Here is a 15,682-nt window from a genome sequence, read left to right as displayed (position 1 = left end):
TGTACATTTCTGTGTGTATGTTTAGTGTTTGTGTGTGTGTGTGTGTGTGTGTGTGTGCGTGTGTGTGTGTGTTTGTGTGTGTGTCAGTGCAAGTGTACAATGTTGTCTTGTCTGTCAATCTTGCTCATTATGCTTAATCCCTGGGATGACAATCTCAATCCTCCTTGTCAACCTGGGCCTTTGCAGCAGCACTCAGGCAAGGAGCTGGGTTTAGCACTTGCTCACTCTCTCCACACACACACGCACACACACACTTGTCAGGTAACACCAAAGCGGATCACAAAGAGAAGAAAGCATTTTTGCTTGGCAAGAAAAGCAAACAACTATCCCACATCTGTATATGTGTGTGAGAATGTCAGGGAGAAAGGAGAGAGGGAGTGAGAGCAACAGAGACAGAGAGAGAAAGAGAGAAAGACACACACAATCTCTCTCTCTCTCTCTCTCACACACACACACACACACACACACACACACACACACACACACACACACACACACACACACACACACACACACTTCAGACACAAAGAAAGAGGAAATCAAGCAACAGTTCCTGTGTTTGGAAATTCAAAACTGCCACAAAGCGATGATAGAGAATGACTACAAGGAGGCTTACACTGAACAGCAACGCATCTAAAACCCACATAAATATCTATAGCTATTCATTATTCTCTTGACTCCCCCTTTTTCTTTCCATCTCTCCTCTCTCCCTCTCATCTCTCCCCATTTTTCTTTCCACCAAAAGGGAATCCGAGAAATGTCCACAAAACATCTTTCACCAGTTGTTAATACTTTTTCTGCTTTGCCATGATAAAGTCACGGTATGTTGCCTCATTCCTACCACCCACACACGCACCCACACACACAGATCCACACACACACAAACACACAAACAAAGGTGGACCTCATGCATGCAGGCACACAAACATGCACTGATTTAAAGTTAAGGGTCTAAACCCATTCAAAACTTCTTGCTGCTTCATCCAAAATACACCAAATGTAATCAGTCTCTCCCATCGCTTTCCGACATCAGAGCCTGCAATGACAATGTGTGTGTGTAGGTGTGTGTGTGTAATGGTAGGATGAGGTAGGACTGACTGGGCTGACTTAACAGCTGACATCACTGATAAAACTTGTGGCCTGTGATATCAGTGTGTGTGTGTGTGTGTGTGTGCATTGAGGGGAAATATACTCTGAGTAGGTGGTGTGTGTTACACTTCAAACCCTCCCACAAGATCAATGAGGCCCATAACTATGAAAATGATGCTGATTTGAACTTTATTGGTGCACAGAGGCAGTATTTTGCTAACATTTCTAAACAGCCAAAGTCGTTCTAATTGCCATTTAGAGGGGGCAAACGAAAACAGGAATGGGGGGGGGGGCAATACTTGAGCAAGAATAGAGACAAAAAAAACATTAATTTGTAGATCGCAAGTTCAAAAGGACGGGCTTATATTTATGTGCAAATGTGTAAAATGCAAGAGAGTAATTCCTATGATCGTAGGAGCAACTGTGGCTCAGTGGTAGAGCAGGGTCGTCCTTCAATCAGAGGATCAGCGGCTCAATCTCTGGTTCCGCTAGTTTATGCCGATGTGTCCTTGAGCAAGACAATTAACCCCAACTTGCTAACGTAGGCTGTGCCTGCGGTGTATGAATAATTATGAATGTTAATTAGAGTCCTGGTGGGCAGGTGGCACCTTAAATGGGTAAAAGACATGTAGTTTTAAAGCACTTTGAGTGGTCAGAAGACGAGAAAGCGCTATACAAGTGCAAGTCTATTTACCATTTATGCTTACACACACACACACATACGCACAAACAAATGATGGCAAAGCCAAGTTATTACGTAAGCAAACAGAGTTAGCCTGAATGGAATGCCTGCTGTGAGACACATCAGTTCCAGACACAAAGTCTTGCGTTACAACAGGGAGACAGACACACACAGTTTCGAAACACACACGCTTTACACACAAACACTGTGTAAGAGAAATAACTATGTGTATATGTAATTAGAAGGCAAAACAAAGCTAACACATGTTTGGGTCTTGTTCTCTGGCCTGTACTTCAGTTCGTTTGCACTGCGGTGCAGGAGGTTCTGCTAAGCCATTGTTTTTGGTGCTGCTAAACACATGGTGTCATGCTGGCGTAGCAGGAGGTTGAAGCTGGATACGAATGAAAACATTCATGTGTTTGCGGTATGTAAATGGGTCAGTATAGTTGGCCTCATAATATCATTACCATAGAACAATAAATACTGTAAATATGTGTTTTACTGAGCAGTGATTGTTTAGATTTTCTTTTAGATTTTAGATTTTTCTTTTGCGTTGACCCAAATATATGCATAAATGCACACAAACACTTTCCCACATGTTGGTTTTCCATGCCAGCAGAAAAGCTTTATTGCTTAGAAGCTCTTGCTAATTAGGAGCTAGATTTCATAGCTAAGAGGTATGTGCCACATCTTAGTTCATTTTCTGAAATATATCTGAAGACATTGTAAACAAAAAAAAATCAAATAACTTTAAGCTTATATCATCAGTCGCCAACACACATCCTTCTTGTAAAGCTAATGTCAAACTCAACAATGAGAATTACCTCAACACTGCTCTGACTCACCTGGTAGTGAGTATTTGTTGATTAATTACTCTGCGCAGCCATCATTCATAGGGAGAGATAACAGCAGAGAGAGAAAAAGAAAGAGAGGGAGGGGGTAGAGAGAAAGAATGCGGCTGAGAGAGAGGAAGGCTGAGAAATTAAATTGAGACGCAGAAGAGAAAGACAGATTGCGTTCGCTCTGGTATGCCATCTTTACGATCTGTCTGTGAGAGAGCTAGTGAAATTGAACTCAGGTGTAGTGTGATGCCGAAAAACCCATTTCCCCATTAGGGCTATGGAATTCTGCATAAACAAATTATACAAATACTTTCTCTATAAAAGAGCGGGTGAGTTTTCTCTAACTGTGTAGTGAAACCTGAGCAGGGTCTTGTTTATGTGCGCGACAGAATGTTTACATTGTCCTCTGCTCCCATCCCTTCGGATGGGGAGAACGCCAGGCCTCCGACAGCTTTACTCCTGTCACACTACCTGTCTGTCTTTGGGATTTCTGTTATGGAGAACATGTGCTCGGTCTTAGTGTGTGCGTGTGTGTGTGTGTGAGTGGGAAATGCCAACCAGTGCTCTGTCCTCAATACAACGAGCTTAACGACTCAAGAGTGATGAGTTCAAGGATGGAACCCAAGAAAGAGAAAAAAACAATAACCAATGGCCATGACTTTATGCTGCCTGTAATTATAACTATTCTACGTAACATCCTACACTCATCACACACATCACAAACCATTCATTGTCTTTTAAACTAACCTTTAATCTATCCAGAAAGTTTTCTAATGCCAGCAACACTTTGTTCCACCTGATAGCTAACTAAAGACGCAGTCACACCAAATACACTCGCCAAACATAATTCACTTGCTGTTGTGGATTGAACTTGCTATCAACATCGAGGATACTTCAGAAAGAGGGTGGGATTGACCTTTCATTCAGAAGTTACTGAGTTTTGCCTTTTTTGTGTTTGCATAACTGTATGGTGAAGGAAAAAACGAGCACCATCTGCATGGCTGATAGTGAATACAAGGGCAGGGTAAATAAAAGGTTTGATAAAATCATGTATCATTTTCAAATTGTGGAATGCTAATGTTAGCTGGCTAGCTTGTGCTTGCAACACTACCCACACTATTTCCTGCCCCACCCGCTGTTTGCCATGGCAAGCAAGTAAATTTAGATCTTGACAGTTCTGGTCTGACCGCAGCATAATACAACCACAGCTTTCGCATGTTGGCCACTGAGCAGTAACGCTAGAGCTCAAGAAGAACCCATCTACCCAGCCAAGTCTTCCCAAAGAGACTAGGGATTCAGTCCAACAACCTTAAAGTCATAAGATCCCTTCTTTAAACTTGAGGCTTTTCTCTGATCATTAGTTTATAGAACCAAGGTAATATGTAAATGTATTCAAATCAAGCCGAACATCAAGTACAATAATCTTGCAATGGTCAGACACAAAACTCAGTGACCTGACCTGATTCAATATGCTGACACCTAGAATGAGTGCGCAGTAAACTATGATGCTGTTCTGAGACCAGTAGGAGGAGGACCACCCAGCAGTGCAGCTAATCCCATAGCTGCAGGGTTGAAACCTTGCTGCGTGAATACTCTGACAGGCTAGGCCACTCCTGGATAGGATATTAGAGAGGGGCAAAAGTACAATGGCACCTATTGATGACTGGTGTTTCATCCTGCCATGCTCTACTCTGCTTTTGGTGAGAAAGAATTATCAAGTGAGTCTCTCTTGGTTGGTCACCTCTCTTTCCCACCCTCTGCCAGCTGGTGTACAGTTCAACATAGTTTTGATTGGAGGTGGGTGATAGCATTGTTTTTTAAAGACCAGATTGGTTGTCACATGATGGTTAATGTGGTTCCTCTGAGAATAATTTAAAATCAAACCATCAGACAGCCCATCGTAAAACAGACGGCTTTATAGATGGCTAGATCACATGGTTTCTTGTCTACACCTTAAAGAAATTAAGAAGGCACCCTTTACTGAACATATTAGGAGGGAGAGGAATTGTACTGCACTGTACTACTGTACCGTATTGCACTGTATTGTATTCTATTGTGCCTAACAGTTTTCTCTTGTTTGTTTTATTTTGTTTTGTATATCTATATTTGCTGGTTGTTGTTTTCTGTGTTGTAAAAAAGGAAAAAAAGAAACAAAAAAAAACGGAAAGATAAAAAGCATCAGTGAGAGTCACAAATTATATTTGGTAACACTGACATGATACAAATAACAGTGGATATCAATCCTCAGTGACTTTTTGATACTGCCCGAAACGTGTCCATAGCGTTGAGTGTCATCACTATCAAGTAAAGCTGGCATCAAACATTTGGTCAGATTTTAAATCTTGTGCTCATTTTTTGATCAGAGAGTTCCTGATATACATAAAACATTTGCAGATTTGACAACTGTTAACTGACATGTTTTTATCGATGGTGACATTAGAAGTGGACTGAAACAGGGGAGAAAGAGAGAGCAGACCCGCAAGTTTCTGGAAGGAAATGAACTGGGTATATTGTGGTTAATTTAAACATACAGCCACCAGAACAAATATTTTTATATTTCAGGTTTAATTTTCAGGTTTTGGTATTGGTACCAAATCTCAGGTGACATATTTATACTATTGAAAAGTTTATACACACATATACGGACTCAAAAACTGAGACCGCAATAGGCTGCTATTTATTGTGAATTGGATGTAGTGTTGCAGCCCGGCACCGTCTGCTGAGGTGCAGAGACTTATAAGAAGCCCATTGGCACTACAGGGGAAGGTTGATGAAAGATCAACTTTATGCAAATACAAGCGACAACCAGGCAAGAGCAAATCAAGCTTGTTTTGATTCCCACTGAAATTGAAGCACAGAGTTGTTTACTGCTCCACTAATGGAGTGGGGGAATCGCTTCCCCTGCAAATACAGGATTGCAATGCCAATCAGTCTTGAATACATGTGTTGTATTAAAACAGTTTCAACAGTGCACACAAACAAACAAAAAAGACATTTACTGTTCTGTGCTTGGGAAACAAGCTGCGCTATATTGTATTTGACCATTTAGCACCTAAGGTTACTGTGGTCTCCACTTTGAGCATCGATGGCTTGGCAGAAACATAGAGAAGGCCCACTGCTGGTTCTGCTTTAGCCCGTCAAACAGACTCACATCAAACACAGAGCCAGCGGCACTCTACAAGATATAGAGATGAAGCGAGAGAAAAGAAGAAACAGAAAGAAATGGAGAGGGAATGACATAGATGCACTGATTCAAAGGAACCCCCAAAGTGGAAGCCTTCGGGTAAACAACCAATCAGAAAAGGAACGCTGTCTAGCCCAATCAGAACACATTCCAATGAGAATCCTCTCCAGACCCAACCAACTAACCCCCCAGAGGTATGCACAAAAAAATAAGACACAACACACACACAATGTGACTAGATACACAGCAGCATCTTAACTAAGGTCTTGTCTGGCCTTAGCACAACTAAAACCCAAAGAGTCTGTCTTCAATCTACAGCCAGTCTCAGTCCCGGTACTCTACTATAACTGTTCATCTCTTTGTCCCTCCTGGCAACACTAGTGCAAACAGTTCTTGTTTGTATGTGACATTGTGTGTGTGTGTGTGTGTGTGTGTGTGTGTGTGTGTGTGTGTGTGTGTGTGTGTGTGTGTGTGTGTGTGTGTGTGTGTGTGTGTGTGTGTGTGAATCCATTACAGACAGATGGAATTGGTGTCTAGGCTCATTCTTGGCAAGGATACTCTTGTTTCAGAGAGAAGAGCAAGGATGATAGTTGCAGGATGCAGGACAAAAGGATGTCAGTGTGTGTGTGCTTGTGTGTGTGTGTGTGTGTGTGTGTGTGTGTGTGTGTGTGTGTGTGTGTGCCTGACTGTGTGTCTCGCTGTATTTGTTGAGTAGATAGACTTCCTTTGGTCTGGAGTAACAAGAATACAACATGCTAAGTAACAAGAGTGCTGGCATTTGTCTGTGTGAGAGTGTATGTGCATACACAAACAAGTTTTTGCTTGCCTGCTTACAGTATGTGTGTGTGCATGTGCTTGCATTCGTGTCTCTGCCAGTGTGTGTACAGGGTTGCATGAGAGTGTGTGGTTGTATAGATCCCCTCTTGGCAGCAGCAGTGTAAACTGAGGAGGGTCTTACATGGGCTTTAATCCTGTGCTGAATGTCATCGTACAAGTGTGGCTTTTCCACAGGCCCAGATAAGAGAGAGAAAGAGAGGGAGTTCTAATGCACATGTGTGAGTTGTATGCATGTGAGCATAAGTGCATACATGTATGAAAGACACCCTTGTAAAGTAGCCTGACCCATTGGTTTGATGACAAGGATTATAGCAGTGACATACAGTAAGTTGTAAGGGATAGACAGAGCAACTACAGCACTAATCTGCTTGTCTAGTGATCTAGTGACAGAGAGAGAGAGAGAGAGAGAGAGAGAGAGAGAGAGAGAGGCCACTCTGGCATCGAATTCTAAGGTTTCACTGGAAAACACAACCTGGCTGAAAACTACTCAGCCCAACAAGCTGAGCTGTGTTGGAATAACTTTCGTTCAGGCCAGGGGTTTATACACTTTTTTCAGCATGGGGCCCAAATGAGAAGTTTATTCTGTAGCCCCAAGACTCAGGGGCTTTAAAACATTTTACTACCCATGTCATATGGGTACCCTGCAGCAATAGGCCGGTGAGCCATTTTGGGATTTGAAGCCTAAGTTCAACAAACATTACGCAGGTTTGAATAGGTCACTGATATAGAATGTCAGCGACACGTTTTTTGAGGGAAAGAAAGCTTTCATAACTAATTACACTGCAAGACATCAATTATGATAGAAAGTGTTGTTGTTCCGACCAATGGCAACGCAGCACATCTCGCTTTTTACAAGCTTCCCTGACGTCGACGACCTTTGGGAAAGTGTTGGAATAGCGTGAGAAATAAACTGCAGCCTACTGTTATACGAGGCTTAATTAGTGGGCAGCCCTTAATGTTGAGTGGCAGTCCAAAGGTTGTTGATGTTATTACAGTAGCTCCGCGATAGCCTAAGTTATAAAGCCTCTTCGCTGACTCTGCACTAGGATGAATTTCAGCAGACGGAAACAGGTAAATTCCTGTTAGTTTTCCTCTTCAATCCTACAAGGAGCGTCCGATAGCAGCTCTGGCATTTCGAGAATAGGGAAAGAAAATAGTGAAATTCCTTCTGCTATTACTTATTAAAATACATTTAGTGTTATTTCTCCACCACAGTGTTTCCGTAGGTGTCAATCTTGATCAAAAATGTTTGCTTTCTATTAGGAGATTTAAGTGTGTGTGTGTGTGTGTGTGTGTGTGTGTGTGTGTGTGTGTGTGTGTGTGTGTGTGTGTGTGTAAGAGAGCAGCGGTGCTTGAGTTGAGGCATCACAAGTGCTGTATGTTGCAGGGTGTGCCATCCTTTAAGTGAGTGGTACAATATCAGTAGTGATCAAGTGTCACATATAGTAAAGTCAGCAGGTGTGAGTCTCCTCTCATCTTCCTCTGCCTGAGAGCAGTGGGCACGTCTATGATTGGCAGTCTAGGGGTGGGTCTATATGTTGAAAACACAGTTTGGGGAATAACGCAGGACTTACCCAAGACCCGAGGCTGTGTGATATTTTTAGTGCTTTTGGTGTGTGTGTGTATGTGTGTGTGAGAGTGAGAGAGAGAGAGAGAGAGAGAGAGAGAGAGAGAGAGAGAGAGAGAGAGCACAGGAAGTCTGAGGAAAATAACAGGTTTAAAGTCAAAAGGCAGTGATTCCCTTTTCTCTGTTTCCAAATCCTTATACCTCCCTCATTCAGTGCCTCTTTGTGGATGTTCAGACTTTCTCTTTGGGATGTAATCCGTCTTGAACAGAGGATCTGACCTCCAGAGCATCCCACTGAGAGTTCTCTTATGCACAATTTTGCTCTCTAGCCCTCAAGCACGCACACACAAATGCACGCAATTTCTCTCCGTTGCCTCCCCAGGTGCGAGTTTCTCCAGAGGGAAGGGCTTTTGTGTGCTGCTATCTCAATAAGCTCACAAAACACCCTTATAATCCTACCAATCTCTCTCTCCCTTTCTCTCTCTCTCTTGATCTTTCTTTCACTCACACACACACACACACACACACACACACACACACACACACACAACACACACTCTCTCTCTCTCACACACCACTGGCCGCACAGTGAGAACTTGCTTTAGATATTGAAATAATCAATATGTTTTCCCATTTGGACCCCAACATCCCACAGATCCACAACAATGTTAAGATCTGTATTTCTAATCTTGGTCTCTGTCAGTAAGCCACACAATACTTGGATGTTTCTTGTGGCAATGGCATTTGAAGAAGCAATGGCGATAAGGGGAAACCAGAGGGGAAAAAGGGAGGGAGAGAGAGAGAGAGATGAAAAATAGCTACAGCTTGAGGTGTACTGATTTATGACTGTGGGCTGGCTGAGCCATTTCTGCACAGAGAGCAAACCAGATTTTACAGACAGACTGAAGCACACCTGGCATGTTCAGACAGAGAAGGGAAGATGAGGTGGTTTAGTAAAACTATTTCAGCTTATGGACATAATGTATCAAACATTGATGTTACAATCATTTTAATTTAGGTAAGGTAATCACACATCCATGCCATGTAAATGTGCATATATGCCCAGCCAATCAGGATTAAGGCATTTTGAGGGTTAATGTTACAGCAGTTGCCGCATTTTTAAGATTATGGACCTGAGCCAGTGAATTAGTGGCCATAAATGAGAAAGCACTACAGCGTCATTTCAATTACATACTGGAGAAAGAAAAGTAAGTGCTTATTGTCTTCTGGCAGGCATGTTTGTGCACTTGAAGTGATAACTCCTAACAACACTGACTTTGAAAAACACTTAACTACCTTAGTGTCTTAAAAAAGCTAGAGAGGTCAGAGCACTCAGCCTCACCCAGTTCAAAATGAGAGAGAGGCAGCAATGGGGATTGGGGATGTCGACCAGACAGTATAAAATACAATCTTCAAAAGGTCTTGTGACATGCTTGACAAAAAGTAAAAATCTGGTTTAATGTTACATTTTTACTCTAAATTTACCTAAAAGTTAATACTTAATAGAAAAAACGGAACTAAACTGCTAATAAAATGAAATCCTTGAAAAATATTAAAGAAAAACTAATTTTAAAAAGTGCAACTGAAATAACCCTGGGGCAATGGACAGCGTGACCAGTGGTAATATCTAGGCTCATGGCCAACTGTGGCTGCAAGGGGATGCTGACTCCTGCAACCATCACCAGCCATATGACAAATCCCATTTTGGTTTCTTAAGGCTTGTCACTTTTGAATACAGTGTTAGAAGACAGTACTCTGAATCACTTCCATCATCTCCACTCTCAAGTGGATAGCAGATATGTCATGGTCAGCTGAGGTGAGCCCCTAACAATTATCTGGCTGTTACGCTCCTAAAACGGTTTGTTGTGGTTCCCCCCATCAACTGGGTTGCCCGAACAAAACTGCTTACAACCTAAGTATTTGCTCCGCATTGCACGAGCGATTGTGTGTGTGGCCATGTCTCTGCGTGTGTAATGAGTGTGTTGTGGGTGGGGAAAAAGAGCTTACTCAGACAAACTGCCTTATGATCCATACATCAGGTGTCGAACTGTCCTCTCCAGTGTATAAATTCAAGAAAACCACAAAAAACAGGAATAAACTTGTCTGTCTCACAACATTGCCAGTCCTTCCTTCTCTCCTACCTCCTTCCCCAACCTCCTCCTCCTCTGTCTGCTGGGGCTGGAGAAGCGTCTCTGGATCCTGTCTGTCTACAGCTTCATACATCCACAGTGACAAAGCAACTCTATCACCGCTCTTCATTCACCTAGTTAAAGGTATTAACTTACAAGGCATTTTAAAAAAGCAATACGTCATTGTGAAATGAATCATGATGCCACAGTATAACAATTATTCAAGATGATTAAGACCCTGATCAGACAGAATGCATTTTAGCAGCCTGAGGCAGCTTTTTGTAATTGTTTTTCAATGAGAGTGAAGCATTCTGCGTGTTGCGGAGCACTTCACGATTTTCTGTGCGTCCCATGTTTTTGCAAAACCGCCCCGAAATCTCAGGTTTATACCGTAGTTATCATGATCTGAACAGAAAACAGCAGGCCTGGAGGCAAATTGGGGCAGTACTTTAGATTTCAGGTAAGTTGTTTTCATCAATTTAAACTGTACTGTTTGTATTAGGTAGCATACAGTTCCCGGTTTGTGTTAAGCAAACATGAGCACACATTTGATGGCTTTGTCTTAGCGAGCAACTGTCTCACACCAAAAAAAAAGCTCCCTTTTCGCAAACAGGGTTTTCAAATTTGCTGCAGAATGCAAAATTCCTGCCCTACTTGTATCAACTAATGTACCGATGAGTAAAAATTAAGCACTTTTGATATTTTGTTAGTTTCCAGCAACTGCTCCCTTTAGTCTTGGCTCTGTAGACATTAAGACCTACAGCACCTTCACAAGAAAAGGGCCTTTTGGAAAATAACTCAGGTGTTGTTTTAGGATGGACTGAAATAGATACAACATACAGCGCACGCAGATGTTGTTGCTCAGGTGTTGCTGAGTTATCGACTTCTCTCCACTCATGTTCAATCTGGTGGAACAACCTTTGACCTCATAGACTGATGATGCTGACAGCTGGCTGAGGGATGGCCTCGGTCAGACGCCTCTACTGACCTGCGAGCTGTGGTTCACTGGTCACCAAAGACATACTGCACAGCACGGCTTAGCACATGTGTGAGGAGATACTTACCCAAACATTATCCAAATGCCCACACAAGTATGTATGTACACGTGCACAGGCGTGCAGATGCGGATGTAGACTAAACCATTGTTTTGAACTAAGTGTTGATTAGATTGGGCAGATATTCCTTTAGGAACCTTGACAATAATATGTGCCGTCACCTTATAGTAATTAATGCGTGGGGTGATAGTTGTTTACACTGGAAATTCATCTTGGCACAAAGTGCAGAAAAAGTGGCAGGGCCGGCTCGACCATTTAAGATGACGCTGGCAGACTTTTCTTTCAAAGACAACCTTGAATTAAATGTCATGGCATTTTGTTTGCTGTTTAGAGGAATGTGAACAAGGTGACATTAAAAGACAGACACGTCTGAGTTGTAAACTGCCATCATCGCAATTATAAAGTTGTAGACAATGAGAGGTGCAGTAATTTCCCACAGTCAATACTGTCATGTTCTTTTTCTTCTATATCAATTATATCCACTGTGAGGGTGGTTTTGAGGTTTCATTAACAACCTGAAGATAAGAGAAAACATAGAAGAGTAATCTCAATATTCATAAATCATAAATCACGTCAGGATCACCATACCCTGCCCGGTGTTACTGACCTTTACTGCTAGTCTACCACCGAGAAACAAAAAGCCATGTAAGGCAACAATCCACACAGTAATCAACAACATCAACATCACTTCAGTACCAAGTAGAGTGCATGTTACGGGTCGGACGTTATTATAAACCATTTTTAATCTGCAGCAACAAAAAATACCATTCTTACTGTCAACAATTTGACTAGATTATGGATAAAGTCAGATATATTTTCACCACTTTATCTTGCTGTCTGACAGCCCGTTCCAACAGGTAACAGATGCCAATAACTCTGCTCACGCCAAAGCCAACAGACTCTTTTGCCAAAAACTGAGTTTTTGGTTTGTTTGTGTTATTGAGTGACTTAGTTTAGACTTAGTTTGGATTCAACAAAGTCACACAATAGAAGACGGCTTCAGTTTCCAGTCGGAACGGGTTGTCTGATGGCAAGGCAATGCGGTGAAAATATCTAAATACAGCATACACTTGAACTGATATACATTTTCAAGGAAGGCTGTTTTTTTGGTGGCGAAAACATTTTGCTGCTGCATCTACTGTAGGAAAAACACTGACTATGGATCAGTACCTCATATAACCCCACATAAAACAAATTTAACTATCTCTTTCACTTAATTGTATTTTAAAATAGTACATTGGATTGACAATCTGCTCCCCAATTTCAGTTTCCCCTTGAACTTAGACTCCTTTTTCTAGACTACCTTAAGCCGCATAAAGATACTTACTGGCAGACACAATGTAGATATACAAACACTGTATTTAGTGCAAACACAGCATGGGCAAATGAAAGCCATCTTCTTGACTTGTTTTAACCTGAACAAGGCCTCACTCCTTCCTGCTTGCACACACACACACACACACACACACACACACGTACACAAACATATTTCTGTCCCCACTTGGAAAGCCTCTCAACTTCTTTTCGCTTCATTCAGTACAAATAACTTCACGGTGGGATAAAAGCATAATGTTTCCAGAAAACCTCCTCCCCCCACTTTGCTTCACTCTTTTGGCCCCATGTTCTCCTTTACTTTTTCCTCCAACCCCCTTCTCTTGTACTCTCTGTCCAAGTGGACATTCTTATTTCATTAGAGGGGGGTCTGGGAGGCCAAGAGGGTAAACAAAACCTCTGTAATCAACAGCAGGACATACACAACCACAATGAGCCAATCAGAGCACCAGTGTCCTTTTAGAGAGAACCATGGCTAACCAATACAAATCCACACCTGGAAGCTCAGAACTTGAACTTGCCAACTCAAACTCAGCACTTAGGTTTGTGTGGAATTCAAAATGTAGCTGAGCACTGGGAGTCAAGGTTATCCATAAGGAACACCAATCAAAGCATGCATGTCTGCAAATACACCAACACACACACATACACACAGATCCCCTATTTGTCTATCAGTGCTGTCATCTCTGTTTGCTCATATTAGAGAGGGCTCACTCAGGGACAGGATATGGGGATTAGGTCTGGCCTTATTGCGCTGTAGCTACACACCGCTAAATGGCTCCCATCTGTTCTCCCATTGAGAAAGGCTAATACACGTTAGCTGTGCTCGCATTGTGCACTGCCAGAATAACAGCAGTGGATAGATGAGCAGCACTGATATCGCTAGCCACAACACCATTCTGTGCTAAAGGCTAATGTGCCTGGCTTATTCTATTAGATCGGGATAAGAAGCACTAATACGCACATGCATGCATGCACACACACACACACACACACACACACACACACACACACACACACACGTGCAGACACACGCCATCACAATATCTGATTGGAGATACCAAATCAGTAGCCTAGTCACGGATCCAGCTCTAGGTTTACCTTGAAGTAAGATACGTTAGAGCCGGGCAAGCGAAAAACTAGCAAGAGGTGGAAAGAACAGGAGTGATGGAAAAGAGATGGAGAGATGGAAAGAGAGGGAGAAAGGGGGCAGTGTGGTCTGTTTCATTACGGTGAATCCTGACACTGCTGCATTCTCAGCACACATGGACTGGATTATAGGCTATGTGGGCTGCTCCGGCACTGTATAGCTCAGCAACGCTCTTTTGCACACACATACACATACACACACACACACTCTCAAAATACACACACAAACATAATAGCTAAACACACTAAAGCTTTGCACTGCAGGAACACAAACCATTTGCTATAGGACTCTTAATCCCAAAAGCAGCACTAGGGCAAAGTGCACAACTACTAAGTCGTTGAGGTTAGAGACAGAGTCTTCTTGTGATGGTCCACCTGTGGATTACTGCGGGAAAAGAATGAGATGCACTGGAAACTATGAGTATACAATGCTCTCTGGTTCTCTCTCTCTCTCGTTCCCACACAGATACATAAGCACTCTGCCTCTTTCCCTCTCTTTTCTTTGTCTGTGTTTCTCTATCTCTCCTATGTACATTTACATGTCTTTATCTTTCGCTGTCTCTCTTTGTCTTACACACACACACCATCAGCCTCCCTGCACAGACCGCTTTTCCGCACGTCTGCGTTCAAAGGCATCCTGAGTCTATGGGGGGGCTTCAATATAAAACCCCCAAAGCAGGAATTATCCTTTATGACTCTGCATTCTTCATTTTATGTTTTTTCAGCTTGCGTCATTAAAAAAAGGTTTCATGACTGTTCTGTGTCGTATTGTCTTAATTACTCCACACACTGGCACCAACAGGGTGGGGAAGCACGGTAAAACTATGACTACGACTTGAGGTGGGGAGAGAGAGACCCGTCCATCTCTGGTTTTTCTCATTGTGTCGTTTTTATCACCTATGGGCCCTGGTACGCTCACTTTAGGCTGCTGGGTTTGCATTGGTCTAATACCACACAGTTACCTATAGCCACAGAGTATACGCACAGCATGCAGCACAACCAGCATATGAGCACTTCATTGAAAGACAGCCATAAACCTCTGAATCAACTGAGGCTTTTGTTGACTGGAATTCATAAGCAATGGGAAAAGAAGCCGGCTTCTATTACACTCTCTTCTGTCAGACTTGGGTAATTCTGTGGTTATTGTGGTGCCATCAATGTTCCCGGCTAATGGTTACTCAAGCCCATTGAAGAAGCCTATTGTGTAGAGGATCATTAAAATATCTGGAGCTCATATACAGTACTACACCCTGGCAAAGAGTGCATTAACTAAAATTTAACAATAGCTATAAACTCACTGTGGACAAATGGATGCAGGATTTCCATGAAGATGGTCATCATGCCCATATTCCCTCTTCATCGTCCTATGAGAAAAACATGGAAAACATTCATCATCATCATTATCTATCCATAAACCATCAGTACTTTATGTCCAAAGTCTCCAAAAATGGCATGTATGTGGCATAAAATGGCTTAATTTTGGACCAAACCATTAAATGTACAAACTCTGGCCCAGTGGTAATGTCTTTACAAGTAGAGTCTAATCGCTTAATTGTACGGTCCACCTAACCCCCTGTGAATTGTAATCAAAACACTCCTGTTCATTGTCCTCATTCAGAAAAGTTGTGTATGATATCATAAAATGCTTTCCGCAGTGTGATTGTTAGGAATCAATAACTAAACACAGAAGGGGTTTCCTTGGGGCTGAAACTGTGCAGACAAGAGCCCTGCTAACAGGAAGGCTAATTCACTCAGACACTAACATTACAATGGTTAGCATGACCTGGCAGCTCAGTATAGCCAAGCTCTTGCCTGC

At 42.4% G+C, this 15,682-nt stretch overlaps 1 protein-coding gene across 1 annotated transcript in view; it reads right to left on the bottom strand.

The window, feature by feature from the left end:
* LOC137889432 (ELKS/RAB6-interacting/CAST family member 2) overlaps nucleotides 1–15,682 on the bottom strand; it is a 140,989-nt gene that overhangs the window by 19,198 nt on the left and 106,109 nt on the right. The window contains exon 17 of the mRNA XM_068733288.1: nucleotides 15,165–15,230. Coding sequence (XP_068589389.1) covers nucleotides 15,204–15,230 — 27 coding nt within the window. The 3' untranslated portion in view covers nucleotides 15,165–15,203. The remainder of the gene's footprint in view (nucleotides 1–15,164; nucleotides 15,231–15,682) is intronic.

Source organism: Cebidichthys violaceus, unplaced genomic scaffold (genome assembly GCF_023349555.1).
Source record: "Cebidichthys violaceus isolate CVI_PGR_0920_01 unplaced genomic scaffold, fCebVio1.0.p SCAF_6, whole genome shotgun sequence".
Lineage (NCBI taxonomy): Eukaryota > Metazoa > Chordata > Actinopteri > Perciformes > Stichaeidae > Cebidichthys > Cebidichthys violaceus.
Note: the sequence above shows the minus strand (reverse complement) of the source record. Positions and strands in the feature narration are given on the sequence as shown.